This window comes from Lepidochelys olivacea (assembly GCF_965140295.1).
Source record: "Lepidochelys olivacea isolate rLepOli2 genome assembly, chromosome: 2".
NCBI lineage: Eukaryota > Metazoa > Chordata > Testudines > Cheloniidae > Lepidochelys > Lepidochelys olivacea.
Window position 1 is genome coordinate 184,914,306 of NC_140412.1, and position 21,673 is coordinate 184,935,978.

The window sequence follows — 21,673 nt, forward strand, 5'->3', positions numbered from 1 at the left end:
AGTTTGAAAAACATATGTCATTAGTGCTGGTCAAAACATTTTGTCTGAAATTGTCCCCTTTTTTGTCAAAAATTTTAGAAATTTTTCAATGAGCTGTATAATACACTAATTCTGTAACAAAAAATAGGCAGCTTGTTTGTGTCAGCTTTGGTAACCAGCACTATAAAATCAAGTTGATAAATCAATTGTGAGAGTGTGGCAGCTGTGTTAAATTGACAGCATTTCATGCCTGAGGTTACTTATAATCTGCATTGGACATAGGTTTAGAAGGATTAGATTTTTATTGGTAAATGCTGATTTCACTATACACACACACAAACGAATGAAAAAATATTTCTGCGGATAATCAAAATTTACAGATACGCAAAGTAAGAAAAATGTTGTTTGAGAGCTTATTGGAGTTTGATTTAAGGATGTTTTCTTTACATATTTTGAAATGTGATGTTGACAATTTGTGTTTTTAATGGTTCTGAAGCTTTAACTTTTTGAATCGCAACATCCACTCTAATTAAATAGTTGTCTGACCTCCTTTCCCACGGCCGTGAAAATTTAAATCAATAAAAATGAAAAATATGCCTAAAAAGAAACATGGATATTATCTGGCAAAGTTATAAACAAATAGAAATCGAATTCTGCCATGCTTAGACAGAGTGCATTTTTATGCACTGTGGGTGGGTAATTCCTGGCCCGCTCTACAAAATCCAAGTAAAGGGCCTTACTCGAGGGATATATGTAGGATTTGGGGATAGAATACTCCCTTCTCTTCCCCCATCTAGTGGTAGGGTGCTGAACACCAGCATGGCTATTCCACAGCAACTGCTATAGCTAATAAGATGCAGCCATGGCTGTTGGTCCCTGTGTGAAGGGGATTTGGCAAGCTGGATCGGTATATTTATAGATCCACTGGCCATGAACCCTAATCCCTTCATCTGAGATAACTGCTCTGTGCCAGTCAGTGGGTTTGAAGCCTTCACCCTCATATGACATCTCCATAGACTTGCTCTTTCTTTTCTTGTGAAATCCCACAGCTTCTGCTGCATTTGGGGCCTTTCAAAGCTTTATCTCAGCAGGGAGCATTTCTGCCTATATAAACACTGCAATCCTGATCCTGCTTTCATTGATTTTAATGACAACTTTCCCATGGTCTTCAGCAGTGCAGGATCAAGCCCTGTCAATAGGTTATCTCAGATTCAAAGAGGGCATAATTTAACTCACAATTTAACCCATAATATTCCCACAGGAGGGCATAATTTAACATCCCCTGTCATATGACAGGTACTAATCAATGAGTTGCAATTCCAACGTCAAAGCAGGGGCTACAGAATCTGTTTTGAATTATGAAACTAGCCATCCATAGGCTTTCTGTTTGTTTTGTTTTTTTTTTTAACCTAAATCCGATACTTTTATGTCTCATATTGCTGTTGTGTGCAAATTGTGCAATATGTTAACAGAAAGGATTAAAAACCTTCTGTTGTGGAATTGTACTGAACCTGCTGTTGATGTGAGTCTTTACAGTGAGCTTATGCTTAAGGTTCTCTTTGTACTGCTGTTAAATGCCTCATCTTCAGTGGTTTGAAATCAGATATTGGAAAGTATAAGAAAATATATAAATTAGGGGACTATAAAGTAAGCTCTGTACAGCTACATTTACTGGCTAAAAGTTTAACACTGTACTAGGGCATATATGATGGGATGTGGTGGGTTGCAGCACAATTAGTATTTTTACTGTACATCTTTGAAACTGGGGCGGTTTTTTACTCATATTGGTGGAAAACTGTTCCATGGATGGTGCAGGGAAGAGGAGAAGCCCTGAGAAGGAAGGGAAGGCAAAACGAAATGTAAAGACATTTAACCACATTAGCTGATCATAGCTTCTAATTGCCACAGAAAAATTTGTCTATATTTAATTAATGTGCATAGTGTAGAGGGCTTTTATAAAAGGCCCACGATCTAGGAGCCATACTTCTCAGATGGCCGAACTGAAGCCTAGAGATAGAGAGAGATGCTGGTAAACCTTATAAGACTGTGTTCCTTACTAGCATGATTGCCATTATGCAATAATAGTACACATCATCATCATCGTTCCTATTAAGCCTCTGGCGTTTAGGGCAATGACGAAGCTCCTCCACTCCTGTCTGTTTCTGACAAGTCTTTCAATGATTCCCCAGCTGTGCCCCAGGTTTTTCAGCTCAGCTTCGACAGCTCTGCACCATGTTGTTTTCGGGCGGCCTTGTTTTCGCTTGCCTTCAGGTGTCCATCTTACTATTGCTAGTCTGGTGATGGAATCAGTTTCCATCTGAAGCACATGGCAAATCCATCTCCAACGCCTCTTGGCAATGATGGTGCTCAGATCCTCTGGGCTACATTGTGTCAATAGATCTTGGTTTGAGATTGTTGTGGGCCAAAAGATTTTTCTGAGGCAGGTTGTATGAAATGAAGACAGTTTGGACATGTCATACTTTCTCATTCCCCAGCATTCTGCACTATAAAGTAGTGTTGAAAATACACAGTTCTGATAAATCTTGCGTTTGATTTTGGTGTTGTGTTTTGATGATTTCCAGACTGTATTTAAGCTCCTGAAGGTGTTCTTGGCTTTATTGATTTTGTTCCGGATGTCCTGGCTTGTTCCACCGTCCTGGCTTGTTCCACCATCCTGGCTGATGGTGCTGCCCAAGTGTGTGAATGTTTCCACACTGGTGAGAACATAATCCTCTATCTGTACTGATGATGGTGAGACAATATTAAAGATCATGATATCTGTCTTATTGCGGTTGATTTTCAGTCCAATTTGCTGGCTGAATGGGTTGAGTCAAGTTGTTTTTTTGGGTATATGGTGTTGGGTATGTGATAGGAGAGCGACATCATCTGCGAAGTCCAGGTCTTCAAGGGATGAGAAGAGTGTCCATTTAATGCCTCTTGGCATGTGTTCTGTTGTACGCCGCATTACCTAGTTGATGGCAACGTTGAAGAGGATTGCAGACCTGACACACCCCTGACATACTCCTGGTTTGACTTCAAAACTGAGCTCACTGTGATTAACACTGCATGTAAAGTTGAAATAGAAGCTTTTGATGACATTGATTACATGGAGAGGAATTCCATATTCCCGCAGAGTGTGCCGTAGGGCTGGTCCTGTGAATGCTATCCAAAGCCTTCTCAAAATCTGTGAAATTTATGTAGAGTTGCCATTGCCATTCTAAGCACTGTTCTGTTATGTTTCGTAGAGTGACTATCTGGTCTGTGCATCCACGTCCTTTCCGAAAACCAGTTTGCTCTTTTCTGGGAATGCTATCAACTGCCTCTGGTACACGATGGACCATAATCTTACACAGTACCTTGCTTGGCACAGATGAAAGTGTGGTGCCACGCCAGTTATTACAATCACTAAGAATTCCTTTCTTTGGTATCTTCACTATAACCCCATTGGTCCACTCATCCGGCACTTTTTCCTTTTCCCAGACTGATGTAAATAGAGGGTCCAGGATAGATGCTGCTAATTTAGGATTTACCTTGGACAATTCTGCATTCAAATGAGCTTTCCCATTTTTTAAGGATTTGATGGCTTGAATGAGCTCTTCCTTAGTTGGGGTGTCTGTGTTGATATCAAGATCTTCTTTTGCCTCCTGGATGTTTTCTTCCTCTTTAGGTGGCTCCCTGTTCAGCAATTCTTTGAAATGCTCTGTCTAATGCATTTCTTGTTCTCTTTCGGCTGTTAGTAAGTATCCTCATTTGTTCCTGATTAGAGCGTTTGTTGGTGTCTGCTGTTTACCACTGATAAGCTGTGTCATTTTGTAGACAGTTCCTTGTTCACCACGAGCAGCTGTATCCTCTGCTTGTGTTGCCAGATTATCAATAATATGCCGTTAGTCCGCTCTCACAAGGCATTTGACCTCCCGCTGTGCCTTGCTATACTGCTTGTGGTATTTGTCCTTTAGCTTCTGGGATTTAATGTCTAAAACTTTTTTTCTTCAGGGCTCATCTGTTTCTATGGCATTCCATGTGCTGGGTGTAATCTACTTCCTTCCTTCTCTTCTGCCTGTAGCGTAGACAGGCTTCACTGCTGTGTTTATAAATTGCTGTTACTTTGTCCCACTTCTTGTTGATCTCCTCATCTGCATTCCTCTCCTCTTCATCAAGGTCTGCAAGTGCTTGAAACCTGTTATTTAACTGCAGAATGAAGGCTTTCTGTATTTCAAGGGACTTTAGCTTGTCACTATCATAACGTTTGGTGGACCCACGCTTCTCAGTTTTACTTGATGGAGGCTGTCACCTGATGGTGGTCACTGCCTACATCTGCACTCCTTTTCACTTTCACATCTGTCAGTGAGCGTCACCATTTGCCATTGATCCTGATATCGTCAATCTGGTTCTTATCGCTGCTATTTGGAGAACACCATGTCAGCTTGTGAATTTCACGATGTTCAGATAGGGTTACGCCGATGACTAAGTCATTCATATTACAGAAATCAACAAACCTTTCTCCGTTTTCATTCATAGTGCCACGCCCATGTCTTCCCATTACTCTGTTGTTGTTTGTGTTGTCCTTACCGACCTTGGCATTCAGGTCTCCCATGATGATAGTTAGGCCGTGATGTGGTACTCTCTCTAACTACACCTGTAGTGCAAGGTAGAATTTGTCCTTTACTTCTTCATCACTGTCGTTTGTTGGAGCATAACACTGAATCAGGGTGATATTATTATGTTTCCCTTTCAGTCTGGCTCTCCTAAATCTGCTGCTGATGGATTTCCATTCAAGCAGGGAATGCTCCACTCCCTTCTTCAAAAGGATGGCAACACCCTCATGGTGTTGTCCATCACCCTGTGTAGAAAACAGCAAAGTTTCTCCCAAGGCTGCTGTTAATCTTCCTGATCCCGTCCATCTGCTCTTACTGACACCCAGGATGCGTAAGCTGTAGCGTCTAATCTCTGCTGTGACCTGAGCTAGCTTCCCTGCTTCGTACATTGTCCGTACCTTCCAAAAACCAAATTTGATTTTCGTCTTGGTGTTGAGCACTTCAGTCTTCATGCCAGTTGCTTTCTTTCAGCTTTCACCACTGGCAGTCATATGGGTCATTGACTCCTGAAGACCGTCTCACACAGTAATTGTCGATTTTTCTGTCACTGTTTCCATAACATATTTTGTTTTTTACGGGACAGGGTTGTTAGCCCTGTGCCTAATCCTCAACCAGGAGGACCAGGGTGTCTGTTTTGTCTGGTCCCTCCCCCACAGACCAATCCAGCATGGCTGAACCTACCAGGAACAAAAATCCCCTGCCAACACAGACTCTGGGGATCTTTAGAGCACGCAAGCTGTCCCACCATGACAAGGCACGTACACCAGAGGACAGAATAGTACACAGTGTTTAGGTTAATCTAACTCTAATACTACCAATTTTTGCTCCTGAAATTTTTCCCATGGAATTTTTGTATATGTGGAAGAGTGTAAAAAATTCAAGAGGGAAAATTCCCAAATGTTGTTCCTCCTTTTGAGGAAATAAGAGAAAAAATGCCTTTCTGCGGAGTTTTCAGTGCTGCTTTTGTTTTTGTGGGTGTATATAGTATTTTCACTTTGGATTGTGCACAAACAGTAACTTTTGCAAATCCGAATTCTCAGAGAGATTCTGTGTGTGCGTGCGTGAGAGAGAGAGAGATCTATAAAAATAAAATAAAATAAACCCTTTGGATTGAGAGCTCTTTGGGGGCAGGGATGGAACAGAACAGATCCCTGAACCTGGTCTGGGGCTCTAGTTGCTATTATAAATAATACATATATGTAATTAAATTTAATATTGGATAAGGCAAGTGGCCAATATTTATTCATTTGCTTTGCCTTTGTAACACTGAATTCCTAAGTAGTCAAACTTTGCCTGGGCTGAAAAGGAAACAGGACTAAAAAGATGATTTCTTTCACATATGTAAAATAATATAACTGTAATATATCTCCCTATTTCTTTATCAGAAATATGTCCTGTTTGGCCATTATGAGAGAATGGAAAGGGTACCAGAATTGGTGGAGTGGTTGATCACCATTGGAGCAAATGTTGGGAGCATTGGAGCATACCCACTTCATGCAATCATCAACCTCTGTATCAAAGCAAGTGAGTGACATCCCATGTCAGTATAAAACAAAAGCAACCATAGTCAACCTACAGAGAATTTGCAGATAAAGTTCATATTTTATAATCTATAGTAAGCTCAAATCCAAAATATTCAATCTTCCATAGCTCTAGTCATTACTCTTTTAAAAAAAAAAAATTACTTGAACTACGTGTCCAGTTCATGTGTACCTGGGAGTCCTGGGAGCCTAATAGTGACCCTCTCTTCTCTGATTCAAACCTGAAGTGTAACTGATGTGACCATCTCAGACCCTGAATGTGTTAACTCTGAAAAACTTGTCTGAGGATCAGGGTACGTTTAAAATTTGCAGGACCAAATTCAGAGTTGCACATGTTAGGGGAAAAAATTGTGTTTTTTTTTATCTCCAACAAAGCAACTTGACACCATTTGTTGCTTGGTATTTTACACTATAATTCCCTCTCTGTCACCCTTACCTTTTAAAGAGAGTCTTTGATAGCTTGTCTGCCCACCTCAGGGGGAGGGGAGCAATAATACTTTCCCATATCCTGTCCTAACAGGACAAAGTATGCTGTTTAATAACATGTGGTTTTAATTTATAATCATTTCAGAAGGGAACCATCTTTTCAGATGGCTACTGGATGAGATACCAGACTTGAAGGGTAGTATCAACCAGCAAGACCAAGATGGTTGCACAGTCTTGCATGTCGTGGCCTCTCATTCCAGTGGATATCCTATGAAACGTATGTAATTAAAAATGGACTTTTTCATTAGCTCAGGCTTTTGTTTGTTATGGCAAAAGAAAAAAACTCCAGACATTGATATTTTTGATTTCATGCCAAGGAGAATGACAAAAGGCTTGCAGGCTCAGTGTACATTTATAACTCTAGCAAATATAGCAGAACTTAAAAAATTATAGGGCACTGCTTTGGTGGCCAATTTCTTTGTCATTTTGCATAGTTATTCTGTGTAAGGTCTTTTATTTTGGTTGGTTGGTTGATTAAGATTTAGCCACAGCTTGCTGCAATTTATTTACATCTTTCTTGGTCCATTTCTGTATTGATGCTCTCAGAAATTTAAAAGAAAATTTAGGCCTCAAACTAGTCTGTGTTTTATTTTTTCCACTTGTAGGGGAGAACCAAATAAAAACTTCTCTTGATGTCATTTGTAGTGTGTCTTGGCTTAAACGTGTAAACTTTGAGAGCTGCTTTTCTTTAGCTGTCTTTTGGGGATCAAATAGCCCCGCCATCTCTGTGGATGCTTTTATCTTATAACTATAGAAACCTAATTTTGCTTTTTATTTGCATTTCTTAATAAATCCACTGGGTGGCAACAGGAAGTAAGCATCAGTCCTGAAGTTACCCTAGGCTCTTTGTTCATTAAACACAATGGCATTCTGGTGCCTCCCTTTGATCATCTGTGTGAGTCTCATTCATACTCTTTAATTTAGTTTGCTGTAGAGGAGTCGCATTTCTTCTCTCACAGCTATCCCATTGATTGCACAGCGAGTGCAGTTCCTGCAAAACAGATAATGGAAGAAATTTCAGAGCCATCTTGTTGACAAAACTTAGTTAAAATAACATGAATGGCAAGGCATACATGTACAAAAGCAAGAGAACTGTGTTAGTGTGCAAAGGTGTCTCACTTCTTCCCAATCTTTTCTTCTCCAAGTTTTGCCTGGTATTCTAGTAAGCGGGACACATACAGTGATTGAAGTTGTTAACCTTGCAGTTGTGTCTGAGGAAAGTGGAAATAATCTGATGCAGTTTTCCTAGCAATCATTTATGCTCCTTTCACTTGCCTGGCTGATCCTTTGATTCTCTGATGCTGCTCTTTGCTGTGCTTTGGCTGTGATTTATAGCACATGTTCAGCTGTTTGAGGCAGCGAGTACATCTCCTTCTCTCAGGGTACACAATGCCCATCATCATGGAATGTGTCAAAGTGTGACAGGAGTATAGATTCTTGTGGTATATTAAAGATATTGTGTCAAGCTTTGAATCAGAATTTATATTTTGGGGTTTGGCCTATAATGTTTGTTCTGCAATGTTTTAGAGGCAGTTATATTCGGATACTAGCTTCCTTTGAAGAGAATGGTAGTAATGTCATTTATCAAAATGGAGATAACATATGCAACAAGACTTATTAGGTAATCATATTTTTATGCCAGTCCTGATATGAAAAAAACCTAGTGACCAGCTATGGTTTCACGCTAATCTTCGATACTTTTGAACATGCTTTCCTCTTTCACCAACCAACCCACTAACCAAAACAAAAACAAAAATCAACCTCTCCTCTCCCGCCCTCCCAACACACAAAATCTCCAAAACAAATTGATAAAATGCCTTGTTTCCTGTAACAGCGTCTATAAAATTGAGCTGTTCTTTTTTTTTATTAAAAAAGCATTTGAAACCATGGCAGTGATTTTTCTTTCATTCTGGACAAGAAGATTGTGCTAACTCTCTACTGTATTTATTTTATGTTTCAGGTCAGACAGAAAATGTGCAGATGCTCCTAAATACTGGGGTGGACCCCACTATTCCAGACGCACAAGCAAGGTGTGCCGCAGATATCTTGAAAAAAACCAAAAACTTCAAGGCAGTAGATATAATCAACAATCACTTAGCAAGACATGCTCCTTCCTCTAAGGAATCACCAGGTACTGATTGCTTTTCCTGTTTTAAATGACATTCTTCATGTACAGAAATGTTACATTTCCACTAGAGAAGAACGCTATAAAAACTTACCTACTACAGCCTATGAGAAGTGTATCAAAGTGTGCTATTGTTGCCACCCTACCTCCCCTTGTCTCCAAAGGCCTACATAACACCCCGCTGACATTTCTAACTTCGTACTGCACCGTCCTGAAGCCTCTCTGCTCTGCCAGTGATGCCTTTTCAATGCCCTGTTGTCTGCTTCTCCCATAGCCACCTCTGGTTTTTTTCAAACTGCCTTTGATGCACAGAATGCCCTCTTAGCCTTGACCTGCTGAATTACTACTTTGGCTGTGTATAGATTCCTCCTGAAGTCTTGCTGCTTCTGTGATGAATCCTAACATAATTGTTTTTAATTAAAAAAAAAAAAAAAAAAAAATCTACCACCAAGTTGTTCACGTCCAAACTGAATTATTGCTGCAATTGTTGTCCTTTCACTTTCCTTCCCCTCTCTAACGTTCGTCAGCCCCTCCCATTGCTTTCTGTGCAAGAAACAGACCCCAGTCCTGTAAACGCTTGCTTATGTGCTTAGCTTTAAGTATCAGTGAGACTACTCATCTGCTTAAAGTTACACAGGTGCATAAATAGTTGCAAAACTACTTGGGCTGTCTCCAGTTGTCATTCTTATGTGGTCTGTCACTTGGATAAAGTTACATTCCGCAAAGCTGCTGGCAAACTCATGCTGAGGCTGGACTTCTTGTTTTTAGGGCATTTGTTAACTAATGTAAACCACACTGTCATTGTACATTATCCTGAGTATGGGACAAATTGGGAGATATTACATTACTATGTTTTTATTTTAAAAATGTGTCTTTATCCATATAAGCTGCCGATAAAATGTGTATATATAATTATATTTTTAACCAACACCCCCCGCCCTTTTTTTTTTTTTTTTTTTCAGGAAAGAGCAAAAGCAAAGCCTCAGTTGATGAAACCAACTCTTTTGTGGATGCTTTTGAGCAGTTCTTGATGTTTTGCAGTCCTGAAAACCAAGCACAGCATAAAAATTTGTTGATGCACGAGACGGTTCAGAGATTTCTGAAGCTTTTGTCTACTGTAAAAGGTAAAGTGAATTCCCATCTCTCCCCTTCACAAACTTAATAGTACAATAGATTTGATGTTAACATGTAGCATGTTTTCCACAAGTATCTGTAACAGAAATAGTTGCAGAAAAAATATTACTTCCTATTCTTGTTGGTGGGTTTTGCATTTTTTTGATTTAAACTTTTTGAAGAAGAATACAGAAACAAAAAAAGTCACTACAATGAAAAAATACTTAAATTTATACAGTAATTATTAACGCCATAGCAAAAGACTGTAAACATACCAAGTCTGTTCTTTTATGCTTTTAACTCCTGTGGTGGTGGTTGTTTTGTTTTTTAATTTTGACATGGGGAAAGGACCAGTGCATGAACCTGTGTATACTAGTTTCAAATATAATCTAAAACGGGGGCGGGCAAACTTTTTGGCCTGAGGGCCACATCGGGGTTGTGAAACTGTATGGAGGGCCTGGTAGGGAAGGCTGTGCCTCCCCAAACAGCCTGGCCTCAGGTCCCCTGCCCCCCGGTCCCGTGACTGCCACCCAGGACCCCCATCCCTTATCCAACCCCCTGCCCCCTTACCATGCTGCTCAGAGCAGCAGGAGCTCGCAGCCCTGCCGCCCGCGCTGCCCAGCAGGAGCAGCAGAGCACTGGCGGCATGCTGAGGCAGGAGGGGAGGGGCCAGGGGTAGCCTCCGGGGCCAGGAGCTCAAGGGCTGGCCAGGACGGTCCCGCAGGGCGGATGTGGTCCATGGGCCGTCGTTTACCAACCTCTGATCTAAAAGGTGGTGTTTAAATAATTGTCATGTCTGTGCCATGTTACATCATAACTGCATTAATGCATCTATGTGCAACGAATATTACTATATTTTCCACCACTTTGTCACCAATGTAAATTACCTTAATCAAAGCTGCATTTAACAATTTTTTCAATCCTACTGAATAAACTAGAGGTGTGTTAGTGTTCCATTTTCTGCCGATTAAACATTGTGCTATTAATGACCTGTTAGTACCTATTCCATGGTGTTTGCCGGGAGATTTAATTTTATTCTACTAATTTCAATATACCGAGTTTGGAGAGGGGGCAGATCTTTGTATTCAGAACTGCACAAAGACTTATGCATATATACTGCTTTTTATGGCAGTTTCTGGCAAGAAAAAATTACATAGGACAAGTTAGCTGATGGTTGGTAGCATCTCCAGCATTTTCTGTGGTTTAACTAAACTTGCGTAATGTTCGACATTCTGGTATGAGCCCTGTTTAAGAGGCGCATCTTTTTTTTTCTTTTTTCTTTAAACATTTATAAATTTCTCAACCTCAATAAGGAAGAAGTGTGTGCCCTTTGGCATTTTGTTGTGACACTGAGAAAATGTCCACACTTTGAGCTGGATGTGCGATTACCAGCTCAAGGGGGCATACCCACACTACTCTGATTGAACTAGTGCGCTAAAAATAGTATGGTAGCCACAGCAGGAGGGGCTAGCTGCCCAAGTATGTGCCTAGTGCATAATGTACTTGAGGTACGCCAGCTTGATCGGAGCTGACATGGGTATATCTCCTTGAGCTGGGATTTACACCCCCCAGCTCAAAGTGTAGATGTATACCCTTAGAGTGTCGATATGAGCGTCAGAAGTAGCAGCCTCTAAGGAGAAATAACTCCGTTGCAATGCCTGATCCTGGAAAGCTGGTTTGATAGTATTACAAAATCTTTTCTACCAGTTGAGATACAGGTCAACAGTCATTTTATGTGGCTAGCCATTGCTGTAAAAGGGATTTCTTGAGCAGAGAGAAGAACTGAAAAAAACTTAGGATTCCTACATAATTTTGAATACAAGTTATCATATTTTCAGGGTGCTTCCTTGCTTGAGAAAACTGTTAACTTTGTTTAGGGTAAAGAAAGAGAAGCTCTTTGTGGAGGGAAACCTGTCTTAACACCCTCCCCTGAAGAATGATAAAAGCTTTCCCCATGGATGTTTGAGTGAGGTACATATTATCAGTCTGGTTTAAATGAACTTGCTTTTGTTTATCTGGCGTGCAGATGAAGTCTCAGAGCTGTAAACCCAAAGATCATTTACCCACAGAAAGTATTTTGCATACATATTGAAACCTATCTACAGGTAAAATTTGCATGCTTTTCAGCATTACCACTGTGAAGACCGAACTTAGAGCTTGAGTATTTTCCTACTGAAACATAAAAAACAATGCAATGGGAGCGGTGGCCAAGCCTTGTTGATTATGTCTGGAACAGAAGGGGAGTTGCATTGACTCCCTTTCTCCAAGTACCTGACCCAAAGCACATTGAAGTCAATGGAAAGACTCCCATTGATTTCAGTGGACTTTGGATCAAGCCCAAAATTACTAGGATTTAAGGGAGGTAGCGGGGACTCTTGAGAATAAAGCAGTGGAATAGAGAAGACATATTTTGGGCAAGGACAGATCTTGGGAGACAGGCCAGTCCTTGCTTACAGACAGCCCCCCAACCTGAAGCAAATACTCCCCAGCAACCAAACACCACACAACAGAACCCCTAACCCAGGAACATATCCTTGCAACAAAGCCCGTTGCCAACTGTGTCCACATATCTATTCAGGGGACACCATCATAGGGCCTAATCACGTCAGCCACACCATCAGAGGCTCGTTCACCTGCACATCTACCAATGTGATATATGCCATTATGTGCCAGCAATGCCCCTCTACCATGTACATTGGTCAAACTGGACAATCTCTACGTAAAAGAATAAATGGACACAAATCAGACGTCAAGAATTATAACATTCAAAAACCAGTTGGAGAACACTTCAATCTCTTTGGTCATTCGATTGCAAACCTAAAAGTTGCAATTCTTCAACAAAAAAAACTTCAAAAACAGACTCCAATGAGAGACTGCTGAATTGGAATTAATTTGCAAACTGGATACAATTAACTTAGGCTTGAATAGAGACTGGGAGTGAATGGGTCATTACACAAAGTAAAACAATTTCCCCTTGTTTATTTCCCCCCCCCCACCCCCAACCCTCACTGTTCCTCAGATGTTCTTGTCAACTGCTGGAAATGGTCCACCTTGATTGGATCACGGCAAAAGGTTTTTTCCCCTCCTGCTGGTAAAAGCTCACCTTAAGTGATCCCTCTCATTACAGTGTGTATGGTAACACCCATTGTTTCATGTTCTCTATGTATATAAATCTCCCCACTGTATTTTCCACAGAATGCATCCGATGAAGTGAGCTGTAGCTCACGAAAGCTTATGCTCAAATAAATTTGTTAGTCTCTAAGGTGCCACAAGTCCTCCTTTTCTTTTTGCGAATACAGACTAACACTGCTGCTACTCTGAAACCTGTGGAGGAGAGTGAGCCTAGGATGCAGTTTGAAGGCTTAAGGGGGGGGAAGGTGTCATGGTGCTAGGAAGCCACTTTCTGCTCATCTCCACCTGCTTAGCCATAGCAGAGAGGGCCAAAGGTGCCAGGGAGGATCACAAAAGTTGGTGAGGGCTGACAGGAGATGGAGCTTCCACTGTTAGCTGCTCTCCTAAAAGCGAGCAAAACCTGTCACTATCCTCATGGCAGGGAACATAGAGTTGCTCTTCTCCCCTGCTGGCTCAGTGCACCTCCCCCATCTTGTCTTTCATGTGGTGGTGGATGGGGGGCAGCAAGGCACCCCTTCCGTATGGTCTCCTTTTTCCATCTGCCCCAGTTATATGAGCTCTACCCCACCACACATGCAACTGCCGGACTTTCCTCAGGACCAACAACCCTCTGTCCTCAGAAGCTGCTGACTTGCTCTCAGGTGCTGCCCTACCTCACCTTTCCTCCCCAGTGACACTTAAGAGAAATACCCTGGATTCTGCTTTTAGAAATCTGGATTATTCAGGCTAGAGAGTTCTGGCTGGGCTCCTGCTTTGAATAGAACAGAGTGTTGGCTGTGTCACCTGCTTATCAAACAGTGTTGTTGTCTGAATGGTGGTGTGCTTCCTTTTAGCTCTTGCAGCTCCTGTTAGCCCTCTCCAGGCAGCCTAGGTTGCTATAAACCACATGCTGGGTCTAGAAGGGATGAGTGGAAGTGTGTGCTCTGAGGGACTTTTCTCCTCAGTCCCCTCCCACCACAGCTGCTAAGGGGAGCCAGCACTTCAGCTCACAGGCAGACAGATGTTCTAGTTGAACTTGAGTTTCTCACGGCTTTGTTGTCTGCTGACCCCCTGGATGTGGGGAGTTCACAGCCTGCCAGGCCTCAGCCCCCTGCAAGGTCATGGTACCAGATCAGACCAACCCTGAGGCATGGCTCAAGAGTTGGACTGACCACGGCTGGTAGCTCAGCCCACATAGTTCTGGGCTTGCAACAAGTGCTAGTCTCTGCATGCTGTCTTCACTGCAGTGCCTCTGCATCAGCTATGTCTATCCTGGCAGAGGTTGGGTTCACAAACCACTCAAGGTTCCCTGAGGCATCCTTGACAGACCCCTGTTTTACGGGTCCCCAAAGTAATAGCTTTATGGCAGGCTTCGAGGTGCCTTTTAGCCCAGCTCTAAGATGGTAGGTACCAAGTTTATTTCTGATGCTGCCAATAGCTTCTTGCCACCTGTCTCTGAATGCCCCTTGAGGGGCAAAGCAAAATACAGATCTGTTGTTCCTGGAAGGGCTATCACATATCCCCCTAAAACTCAACACTTGGCTAACAGCTGCTTTCTAAAAGATAAAAAAAACATTTTTAATTTTTCTTCCCTTCTGCAGCATTTCCCAAACTTTGGAACTCTGGGCCGGGGAGGTGGTATGCTGGGATACCATAGGAGTGAGAGGTGGTGGATCATGGTAGTTTTTCAGCATGAGGATATTGGAATTTAAAAATGGGAAATGTTTCATCTTTACAAAAACTAAAACTTAACATTTGATGAAACCGTTTTCTATCTTGATCTTAGAAAGCTGTGCACATGCTATGGTTGCATGCTGGATGTGTGAGAGAGAGAGAGAACACCGCTTGGCAAGCAGTCGGTCAGACCAGAAAGGGATTTTGGTGATGGGAAATGCTACAAAGGCTCTGCAAATCCCTAACTGTGTAACCCCCAGCATGTTTTGAAATGTACTGTTACAAATATGAAAGCCTGTAAGGGAGTTGTGATTAAATGGGCATTTAAAAAAGGTAATCCGTTGTAATCAGAGAAAGGTGAGTAATCCCTGGTCTATTCTATCCCTCTAGCCTTTTATGCTTCACTCATGACCATGCCACTGAGTCTCTACTCTACTCTTCTTCACCCAGATTTTCAGGATACTAACCCTTTCATTTTTATAGCTATTAAATAGATTCTTTCCATTGTGCCTAGTCTCTTTCTGAGTAGGTTCTTTCCCAACCCTCCCCCCGCTTTTTTCCTAAATTCCAAAGAGTCCAAGGCTTTCAAGATCTGTGAACATGTTCAAGTGAAATTTTTCTCAGAAAAGAGGGAGCATAAAAATGATGGCATTTTCTTATTCAACAGAGCTGCACCCTGTGTCAGAGTTCTGTATGCTGCCTTTAGTGACAAAAATAAATGTTAGAATTGTAAAGCCAACAGAGCGAAAAGAAACTGTGTTTTGTTCTGGCTTACAGCAGAACTATTTAAATTAGTTCCTAGCATAGGGACAGATTTTGCCCTCCATTACACCAGAGCAATTCAATGAAAGAACTTGAAGACAACTGAGTTGCACAGTTGAAACTGAGAGCAGAATTTAGTCTGCAGAATCTTTTATTCAGATCTTTCTGAGCTGGCAGTCAGAAAACTCATATATGTACTTGTATAAACTGAGCAAATTTTTTGATCTGGAAATAATTAGTAGATGGCAAACACGGAATCCCATGTTACTGTTTTGCTTAGAGTCACTCTTCAAATAGAACTGTGTTAAGATCCAAACCCAGAGTTTGGGTCCTGGGCTGACAGAGATATGGAAGAGGGGGATGAAGCAGCCTTCCTGGCCCCTATGGGAATAGAGAGGACAGGAACGTGTTTGCTGCAGCAGCCTTGCTTCCTGACTCACCTGTGCCCTTTGTTTGCTCATTGCTGCACAGGGAGTTTGTGTGGTTTGGGGCTTTGTCTTGCTTTGGAGTGCGTACCATGTGTGTCACATCCTCTGTACAGCAGAACCACACCAGTTCCACTGCTAAGGGACTGGGTTTTGCCCTAAGTGTCTGTGTCTGTCTGGACTCTAGTAAATTGATCTCTCTGTTAGGGTATGTCTACACTACGAAATTAGGTCGATTTTATAGAAGTTGATTTTTAGAAATCGATTTTATACAGTCAATTGGGTATGTGCGCTCTAAGCTCATTAAGTTGGCAGAGTGCGTCCTTACTACCATGGCTATCCCACAGTTCCCGCAGTCTCCGCTGCCCATTGGAATTCTGGGTTAAGCTCCCAATGCCTGATGGGGCAAAAACATTGTCGCGGGTGGTTTTGGGTACATGTCTTCAGGCCCCCCTCCCTCCCTCCATGAAAGCAATGGCAGACAATCGTTTCATACCTTTTTTCCTGGGTTACCCATGCAGACGCCTTAGCACAGCAAGCATGGAGCCCGCTCAGCTCACCATCACCGTACGGCTCCTGGGTGCTGCTGGCAGATGCAGTACTGCATTGCTACACAGCAGCAGCTCCTTGCCTTCGCGGCAGACGGTGCAGTAGGACTGATAGCCATCGTATGTCTCCTGGGTGCTCCTGGCAGACCTCAGTGAGGTCTATTCTCCTCTTAGAGCACCGAATGGGAGCCAGACACTCCAGGTCATTCTCTTCTTTAAGTTTCGTCTCATGGAGATTCAGTCTTGCCTGGAATATCATGCGAGTTGGAGGCTTCTGCCTCAGGCTGCTCTCCCAGCTGGCAGCACCGTGTGGTCGCACCTACCCCAGCCTACCCCTTGCTCCCATGGCTCATGAAGCCTGGACAGTAGTAAGGAGCAGTTCAACTGTAGGCGGAGCAAGTGCAGAATCATAGAATATCAGGGTTGGAAGGGACCTCAGGAGATCATCTAGTCCAACCCCCTGCTCAAAGCAGGACCAATCCCCAACTAAATCATCCCAGCCAGGGCTTTGTCAAGCCTGACCTTAAAAACTTCTAAGGAAGGAGATTCCATCACCTCCCAAGGTAACGCATTCCAGTGTTTCACCACCCTCCTAGTGAAAAAGTTTTTTTCCTAATATCCAATCTAAACCTCCCCCACTGCAACTTGAGACCATTACTCCTCGTTCTGTCATCTGCTACCACTGAGAACAGTCTAGATCATCCTCTTTGGAACTCCCTTTCAGGTAGTTGAAAGCAGCTATCAAATCGCCCCCCTCATTCTTCTCTTCTGCAGACTAAACAATCCCAGTTCCTTCAGCCTCTCCTCATAAGTCATGCGTTCCAGTCCCCTAATAATTTTTGTTGCTCTCTGCTGGACGTTTTCCAATTCTTCCACATCCTTCTTGTGGGGCCTGAAACTGGACACAGTACTCGAGAGGACGCCTCACCAATGTCGAATATAGGGGAACGATCATGTCCCTGGATCTGCTGGCAATACCCCTACGTATAATCCCAAAATGCCATTGGCCCTCTTGGCAACAAGGGCACGCTGTTGACTCATATCCAGCTTCTCATCCACTGTCACCCCTAGGTCCTTTTCTGCAGAACTGCTGCCTAGCCAGTCCGTCCCTAGTCTGTAGCGGTGCATGGGCTTCTTCCGTCCTAAGTGCAGGACTCTGCACTTGTCCTTGTGAACCTCATCAGATTTCTTTTGGCCGAATCCTCCAATTTGTCTAGGTCCCTCTGTATCCTATCCCTACCCTCCAGCGTATCTACCTTTCCTCCCAGTTTAATGTCATCTGCAAACTTGCTGAGAGTGCAATCCACACCATCCTTAACTTGCTGGCAAGAATACTGTGGGAAACAGTGTCAAAAGTTTTGCTAAAGTCAAGGAACAACATGTCCACTGCTTTCCCCTCATCCACAGAGCCAGTTATCTCATCATAGAAGGCAATTAGATTAGTCAGCTGACTGTTCCTGATCACTTTCCTCTCCTCTAAGTGCTTCAGAATTGATTCCTTGAGGACCTGCTCCATGATTTTTCCAGGGACTGAGGTGAGGCTGACTGGCCTGTAGTTCCCAGGATCATCCTTCCCTTTTTGAAAGATGGGCACTACATTAGCCTTTTTCCAGTCATCCGGCCTCCCCGATCGCCATGAGTTTTCAAAGATAATGGCCAGTGGCTCTGCAATCACATCCGCCAACTCCTTTAGCACTCTCAGATGCAGCGCATCCAGCCCCATGGACTTGTGCTCGTCCAGCTTTTCTAAATAGTCCCAAACCACTTCTTTCTCCACAGAGGGCTGGTGGTAGAATGTGCCTTTGGACATTTAAAAGCTCGCCAGCGCTGTTTGCTGACTAGGTCAGACCTCAGCGCAACCAACATTCCCATTGATATTGCTGCTTGCTGTGTGCTCCATAATATCTGTGAGAGTAAGGGGGAGACGTTTATGGCGGGGTGGGAGGTTGAGGCAAATCGCCTGGCGGCTGATTTTGAGCAGCCAGACACCAGGGCGATTAGAAGAGCACACCAAGGCGCGCTGTGCATCGGAGAGGCTTTGAAAACCAGTTTCACGACTGGCCAGGCTACGGTGTGACAGTTGTGTGTGTTTCTCCTTGATGCAAACCCGCCCCGTTTTTTGTTGATTTTTAATTCCCTGTAAGTCAACCACACTCCCCCCTTCGAAATAAAGTAACTATTGTTTTGTAACCATGCACTCTTTCTTTATTAATAAAAAAAAAATGAGATGACTGACAAGGTAGCCCGGGTGGGGTGGGGGAGGAGGGAAGGACAAGGCTACATTACTTATTGTAGCCACACTAAAAATCAAACTGCCTTCTGTTGCCTGGGCCATCATCTGGAGTGGAGTGGCTGGGTGCCTTGGAGCCGCCTCCTCCGCATTCTTGGGCATCTGGGTGAGGAGGCTATGGGACATGGGAAGGGAGGGCATGTGGTTATACAGTGGATGCAGTGGGGAGTCTGTGTCCTTGTTGGCTTTCCTGCAGCTCCAACAGACGTTTCATCAAGTCTGTTTGCTCCCCATTAGCCTCAGCATTGCGTCCTGCCTCTGCTCTTTGCTCTCACTTAATTCTTTCGTGGCCTCTGCCACTGAATGCCTTCATGCATTAAGCTGTGCCCTATCAATGCAGGAGGACCGCATGAGCTCAGCAAACGTCATCGTGAGTGCGTTTTTTTTCGCCTTCTAATCTGTAATAACTTCAGAGACGGAGATGATAGGGGGAGCGTAGAAACATTCTACGCTCTACAATTCTGGGGGGACTGCATGGTCACCTGTGCTGCTGAGTTCACCACGCTGACCAAACAGGAAATGAAATTCAAAAGTTCCCAGGGCTTTTCCTTTGTACCTGGCTAGTGCATCGGAGTTCAAAGCGCTGTTCAGAGTGGTCACAATGGAGCATTCTGGGATAGCTCCTGGAGGCCAATACCGTTGATTTGGTCCACACTACCCCAAATTTTACCCAGCATGGTCGATTTTAGCGCTACTCCCCTCATCGGAGAGGAGTACAGAAGTCTATTTTAAGAGCCCTTTGGGTCGACGGAATGGAGTTGGTTGTGTGGACGCAGTCATTTTTAAATTGACCTAATGCGGCTAATTCCACCTAACCCCGCAGTGTAGACCAGGCTTCAGAGACAAAGGTAGTCCCTCTAGCCATAGGTGTGCTGAGCCTGCCTAAGAAAAGTTGAAGTTTATTAGCATAGTCACACTTTCTGCTGGGAGAAGCTTAGAAGCCAGGAAGAGAAATGATGCCTTAACGACAGGAGGGGATAAAAAGGGTCCAGAAGAGTGCAGCAGTTGAGGTTCGTTTCAGAAAATGAGGGATGAGAGCAGGAGAATAAAGCTCTTTTTTTTTTTTTTTAATTCCCATGAATTTAGTCCTTTTGATAAAGGTGCCAGACTGAGAGCCCCAGAGGTGGAGGTCCTTTAACAGATACAGCAGAGGCAGCAGCACTGCAAATTTCTCAGTACAGCCTCACCTAAGTGCCTAAGCCCTTTCCAGGAGACCATCACCTTTAGGACTAAAAGTGTAGTTCACTTTTCACGCCTTATGAATCCTTGGCCTCTGCTGGTTGTGAGTTAGTGTGGTGTGGTGATATATTTTGTCATGTGCACACCCCTGTCTATTAAGAAGTGGACAGAGGCCAACTCACTTCTCATAGGGAACCAAGCAGCTTCTGGTGATACATGTTGTTAAGCAAAGTAGAATTCTTTCTGTAAAGCAATAATTAGAACGCTCTTCTGACCTGGAAACAGAAAGTCCGTGTCTGCTTTCAGTTTTTGTTTGTGTTTTTTTGTTTTTCTTGATTGTTATGTTGATCAGTGTTCAGGTCTCCCTCCCTTTTTGGAGGGTTATTTAAATCCAGTCTAATTTGTCCAATTCTATCTGGCTTTACTTGTTATCTGATCTCCATATAGGAGGCCTCCTCTATATTCAGTACTGTTGTATTTAGCTTGAGACAGTTTAATAGCCAAAAGAAAAGGAGTACTTGTGGCACTTTAGAGACTAACAAATTTATTTGAGCATAAGCTTTTGTGAGCTACAGGTCACTTCACGAAAGCTTATGCTCAAATAAATTTGTTAGCCTCTAAGGTGCCACAAGTGCTCCTTTTCTTTTTGCGAATACAGACTAACACGGCTGCTACTCTGAAACCTGTCTTTAATAGCAAAGGTGCTTTACTCTTAACCCTTTGGATTCTCCTCCAAAGGCTCCTGCATTAACTAATTAATATTTAACGGTCAAGATTTCACAGTTGCGTATTTGGTGCCTGATAAAGATTCCTTTCCTGACACTGGGAGTTGTTCTGAAACTGAAGGTTTTTTCTTCAGGTGTTAAGAACTTGCCCTATTGGGGCAATTAGATGCAGTGCTGTCTGATTTTGCATTCTCTGTCTGTACCACATCCAGTCAGTCCTCTCATTCTTTGTGAGAAGGTTTGAGGTATCTGGAGCGTCATTGTGGTTTACAACTCACCTCCCATTCAGGGTATAACAACCCGAGTTATTGCTTTGCCATTTTCCAAGAATGGGAAGTGTCTGATTGAATACTTTTTGAGTTATCCAGTGATTTCTTGTTTCCTTGAGGTACTAAAGTAGCAACTCATTTACCACTAGTTTGTGAAGTCCTTTATGGAGTCCTAAATCTTCTGTCTTGAAAAAGTATGGTCAAACTGCAGCTTTATTATGTAGTTGGTGGCCTTTGTTATCAGGACCTCAGACCAGATGTTCATAATAGTCCCTTCTGGCCTTAAAATCTATGAATCTAAGCCTCCTAAGCAGATCTCGGAACAGAACCTTCTTGCTTGCCTAAGGTAGCATTGATTTTGTTTGTTTGTTTTTCCCCCCATGATGCTGGATATAGAGTACTAATGCAAGACTGCCAGTTACATATACTGTATTTTACATATTGTACCTTATACATATTACATATACTGTATTTTAATGGGGATTTGTATTTTTTTTTCCAGTCAGTGATTCTGGAATCAGTTTGCATTGGTCATTATTTTATTGCTATTCTGCTTCTATTTAATTATCTTTTGCTTTGCTTCCTTGCAGAAATTCCTGAAGAAATGGTTTGTGACATTTATGATACCTGTGCTAGCAGCTTCATAAAGCTTTTGTTGGAGAAGCAAATGTGGCATGAAGTTTTGCTATTGCTAACACGGAAAGCGAACGGGGAAATGCCATCATGTGGTGGACTCATCAGAAACTGCAGACTTTCAGACCTCAACATTGGCAGTGTTATCAAACAGGTTGACAGACGGGATAAGCGACGGGTGCATCTCGTAAGATGCTTGCTAGAAAGAGGAGGTGAAA

The 21,673-nt window shown here is 42.8% G+C and overlaps 1 protein-coding gene across 8 annotated transcripts in view; it reads left to right on the forward strand.

Moving 5' to 3' along the window:
• Positions 1-21,673, forward strand: part of TRANK1 (tetratricopeptide repeat and ankyrin repeat containing 1) — a 93,404-nt gene that overhangs the window by 37,895 nt on the left and 33,836 nt on the right. For 7 of the 8 annotated variants that reach the window (XM_084620159.1, XM_084620161.1, XM_084620163.1 and 4 more), the window contains 5 exons: positions 5,960-6,098; positions 6,687-6,818; positions 8,562-8,732; positions 9,689-9,850; positions 21,413-21,667. In XM_084620159.1, coding sequence (XP_084476285.1) covers positions 5,960-6,098; positions 6,687-6,818; positions 8,562-8,732; positions 9,689-9,850; positions 21,413-21,667 — 859 coding nt within the window. The remainder of the gene's footprint in view (positions 1-5,959; positions 6,099-6,686; positions 6,819-8,561; positions 8,733-9,688; positions 9,851-21,412; positions 21,668-21,673) is intronic. The other variant, XM_084620165.1, reaches the window with a different exon arrangement.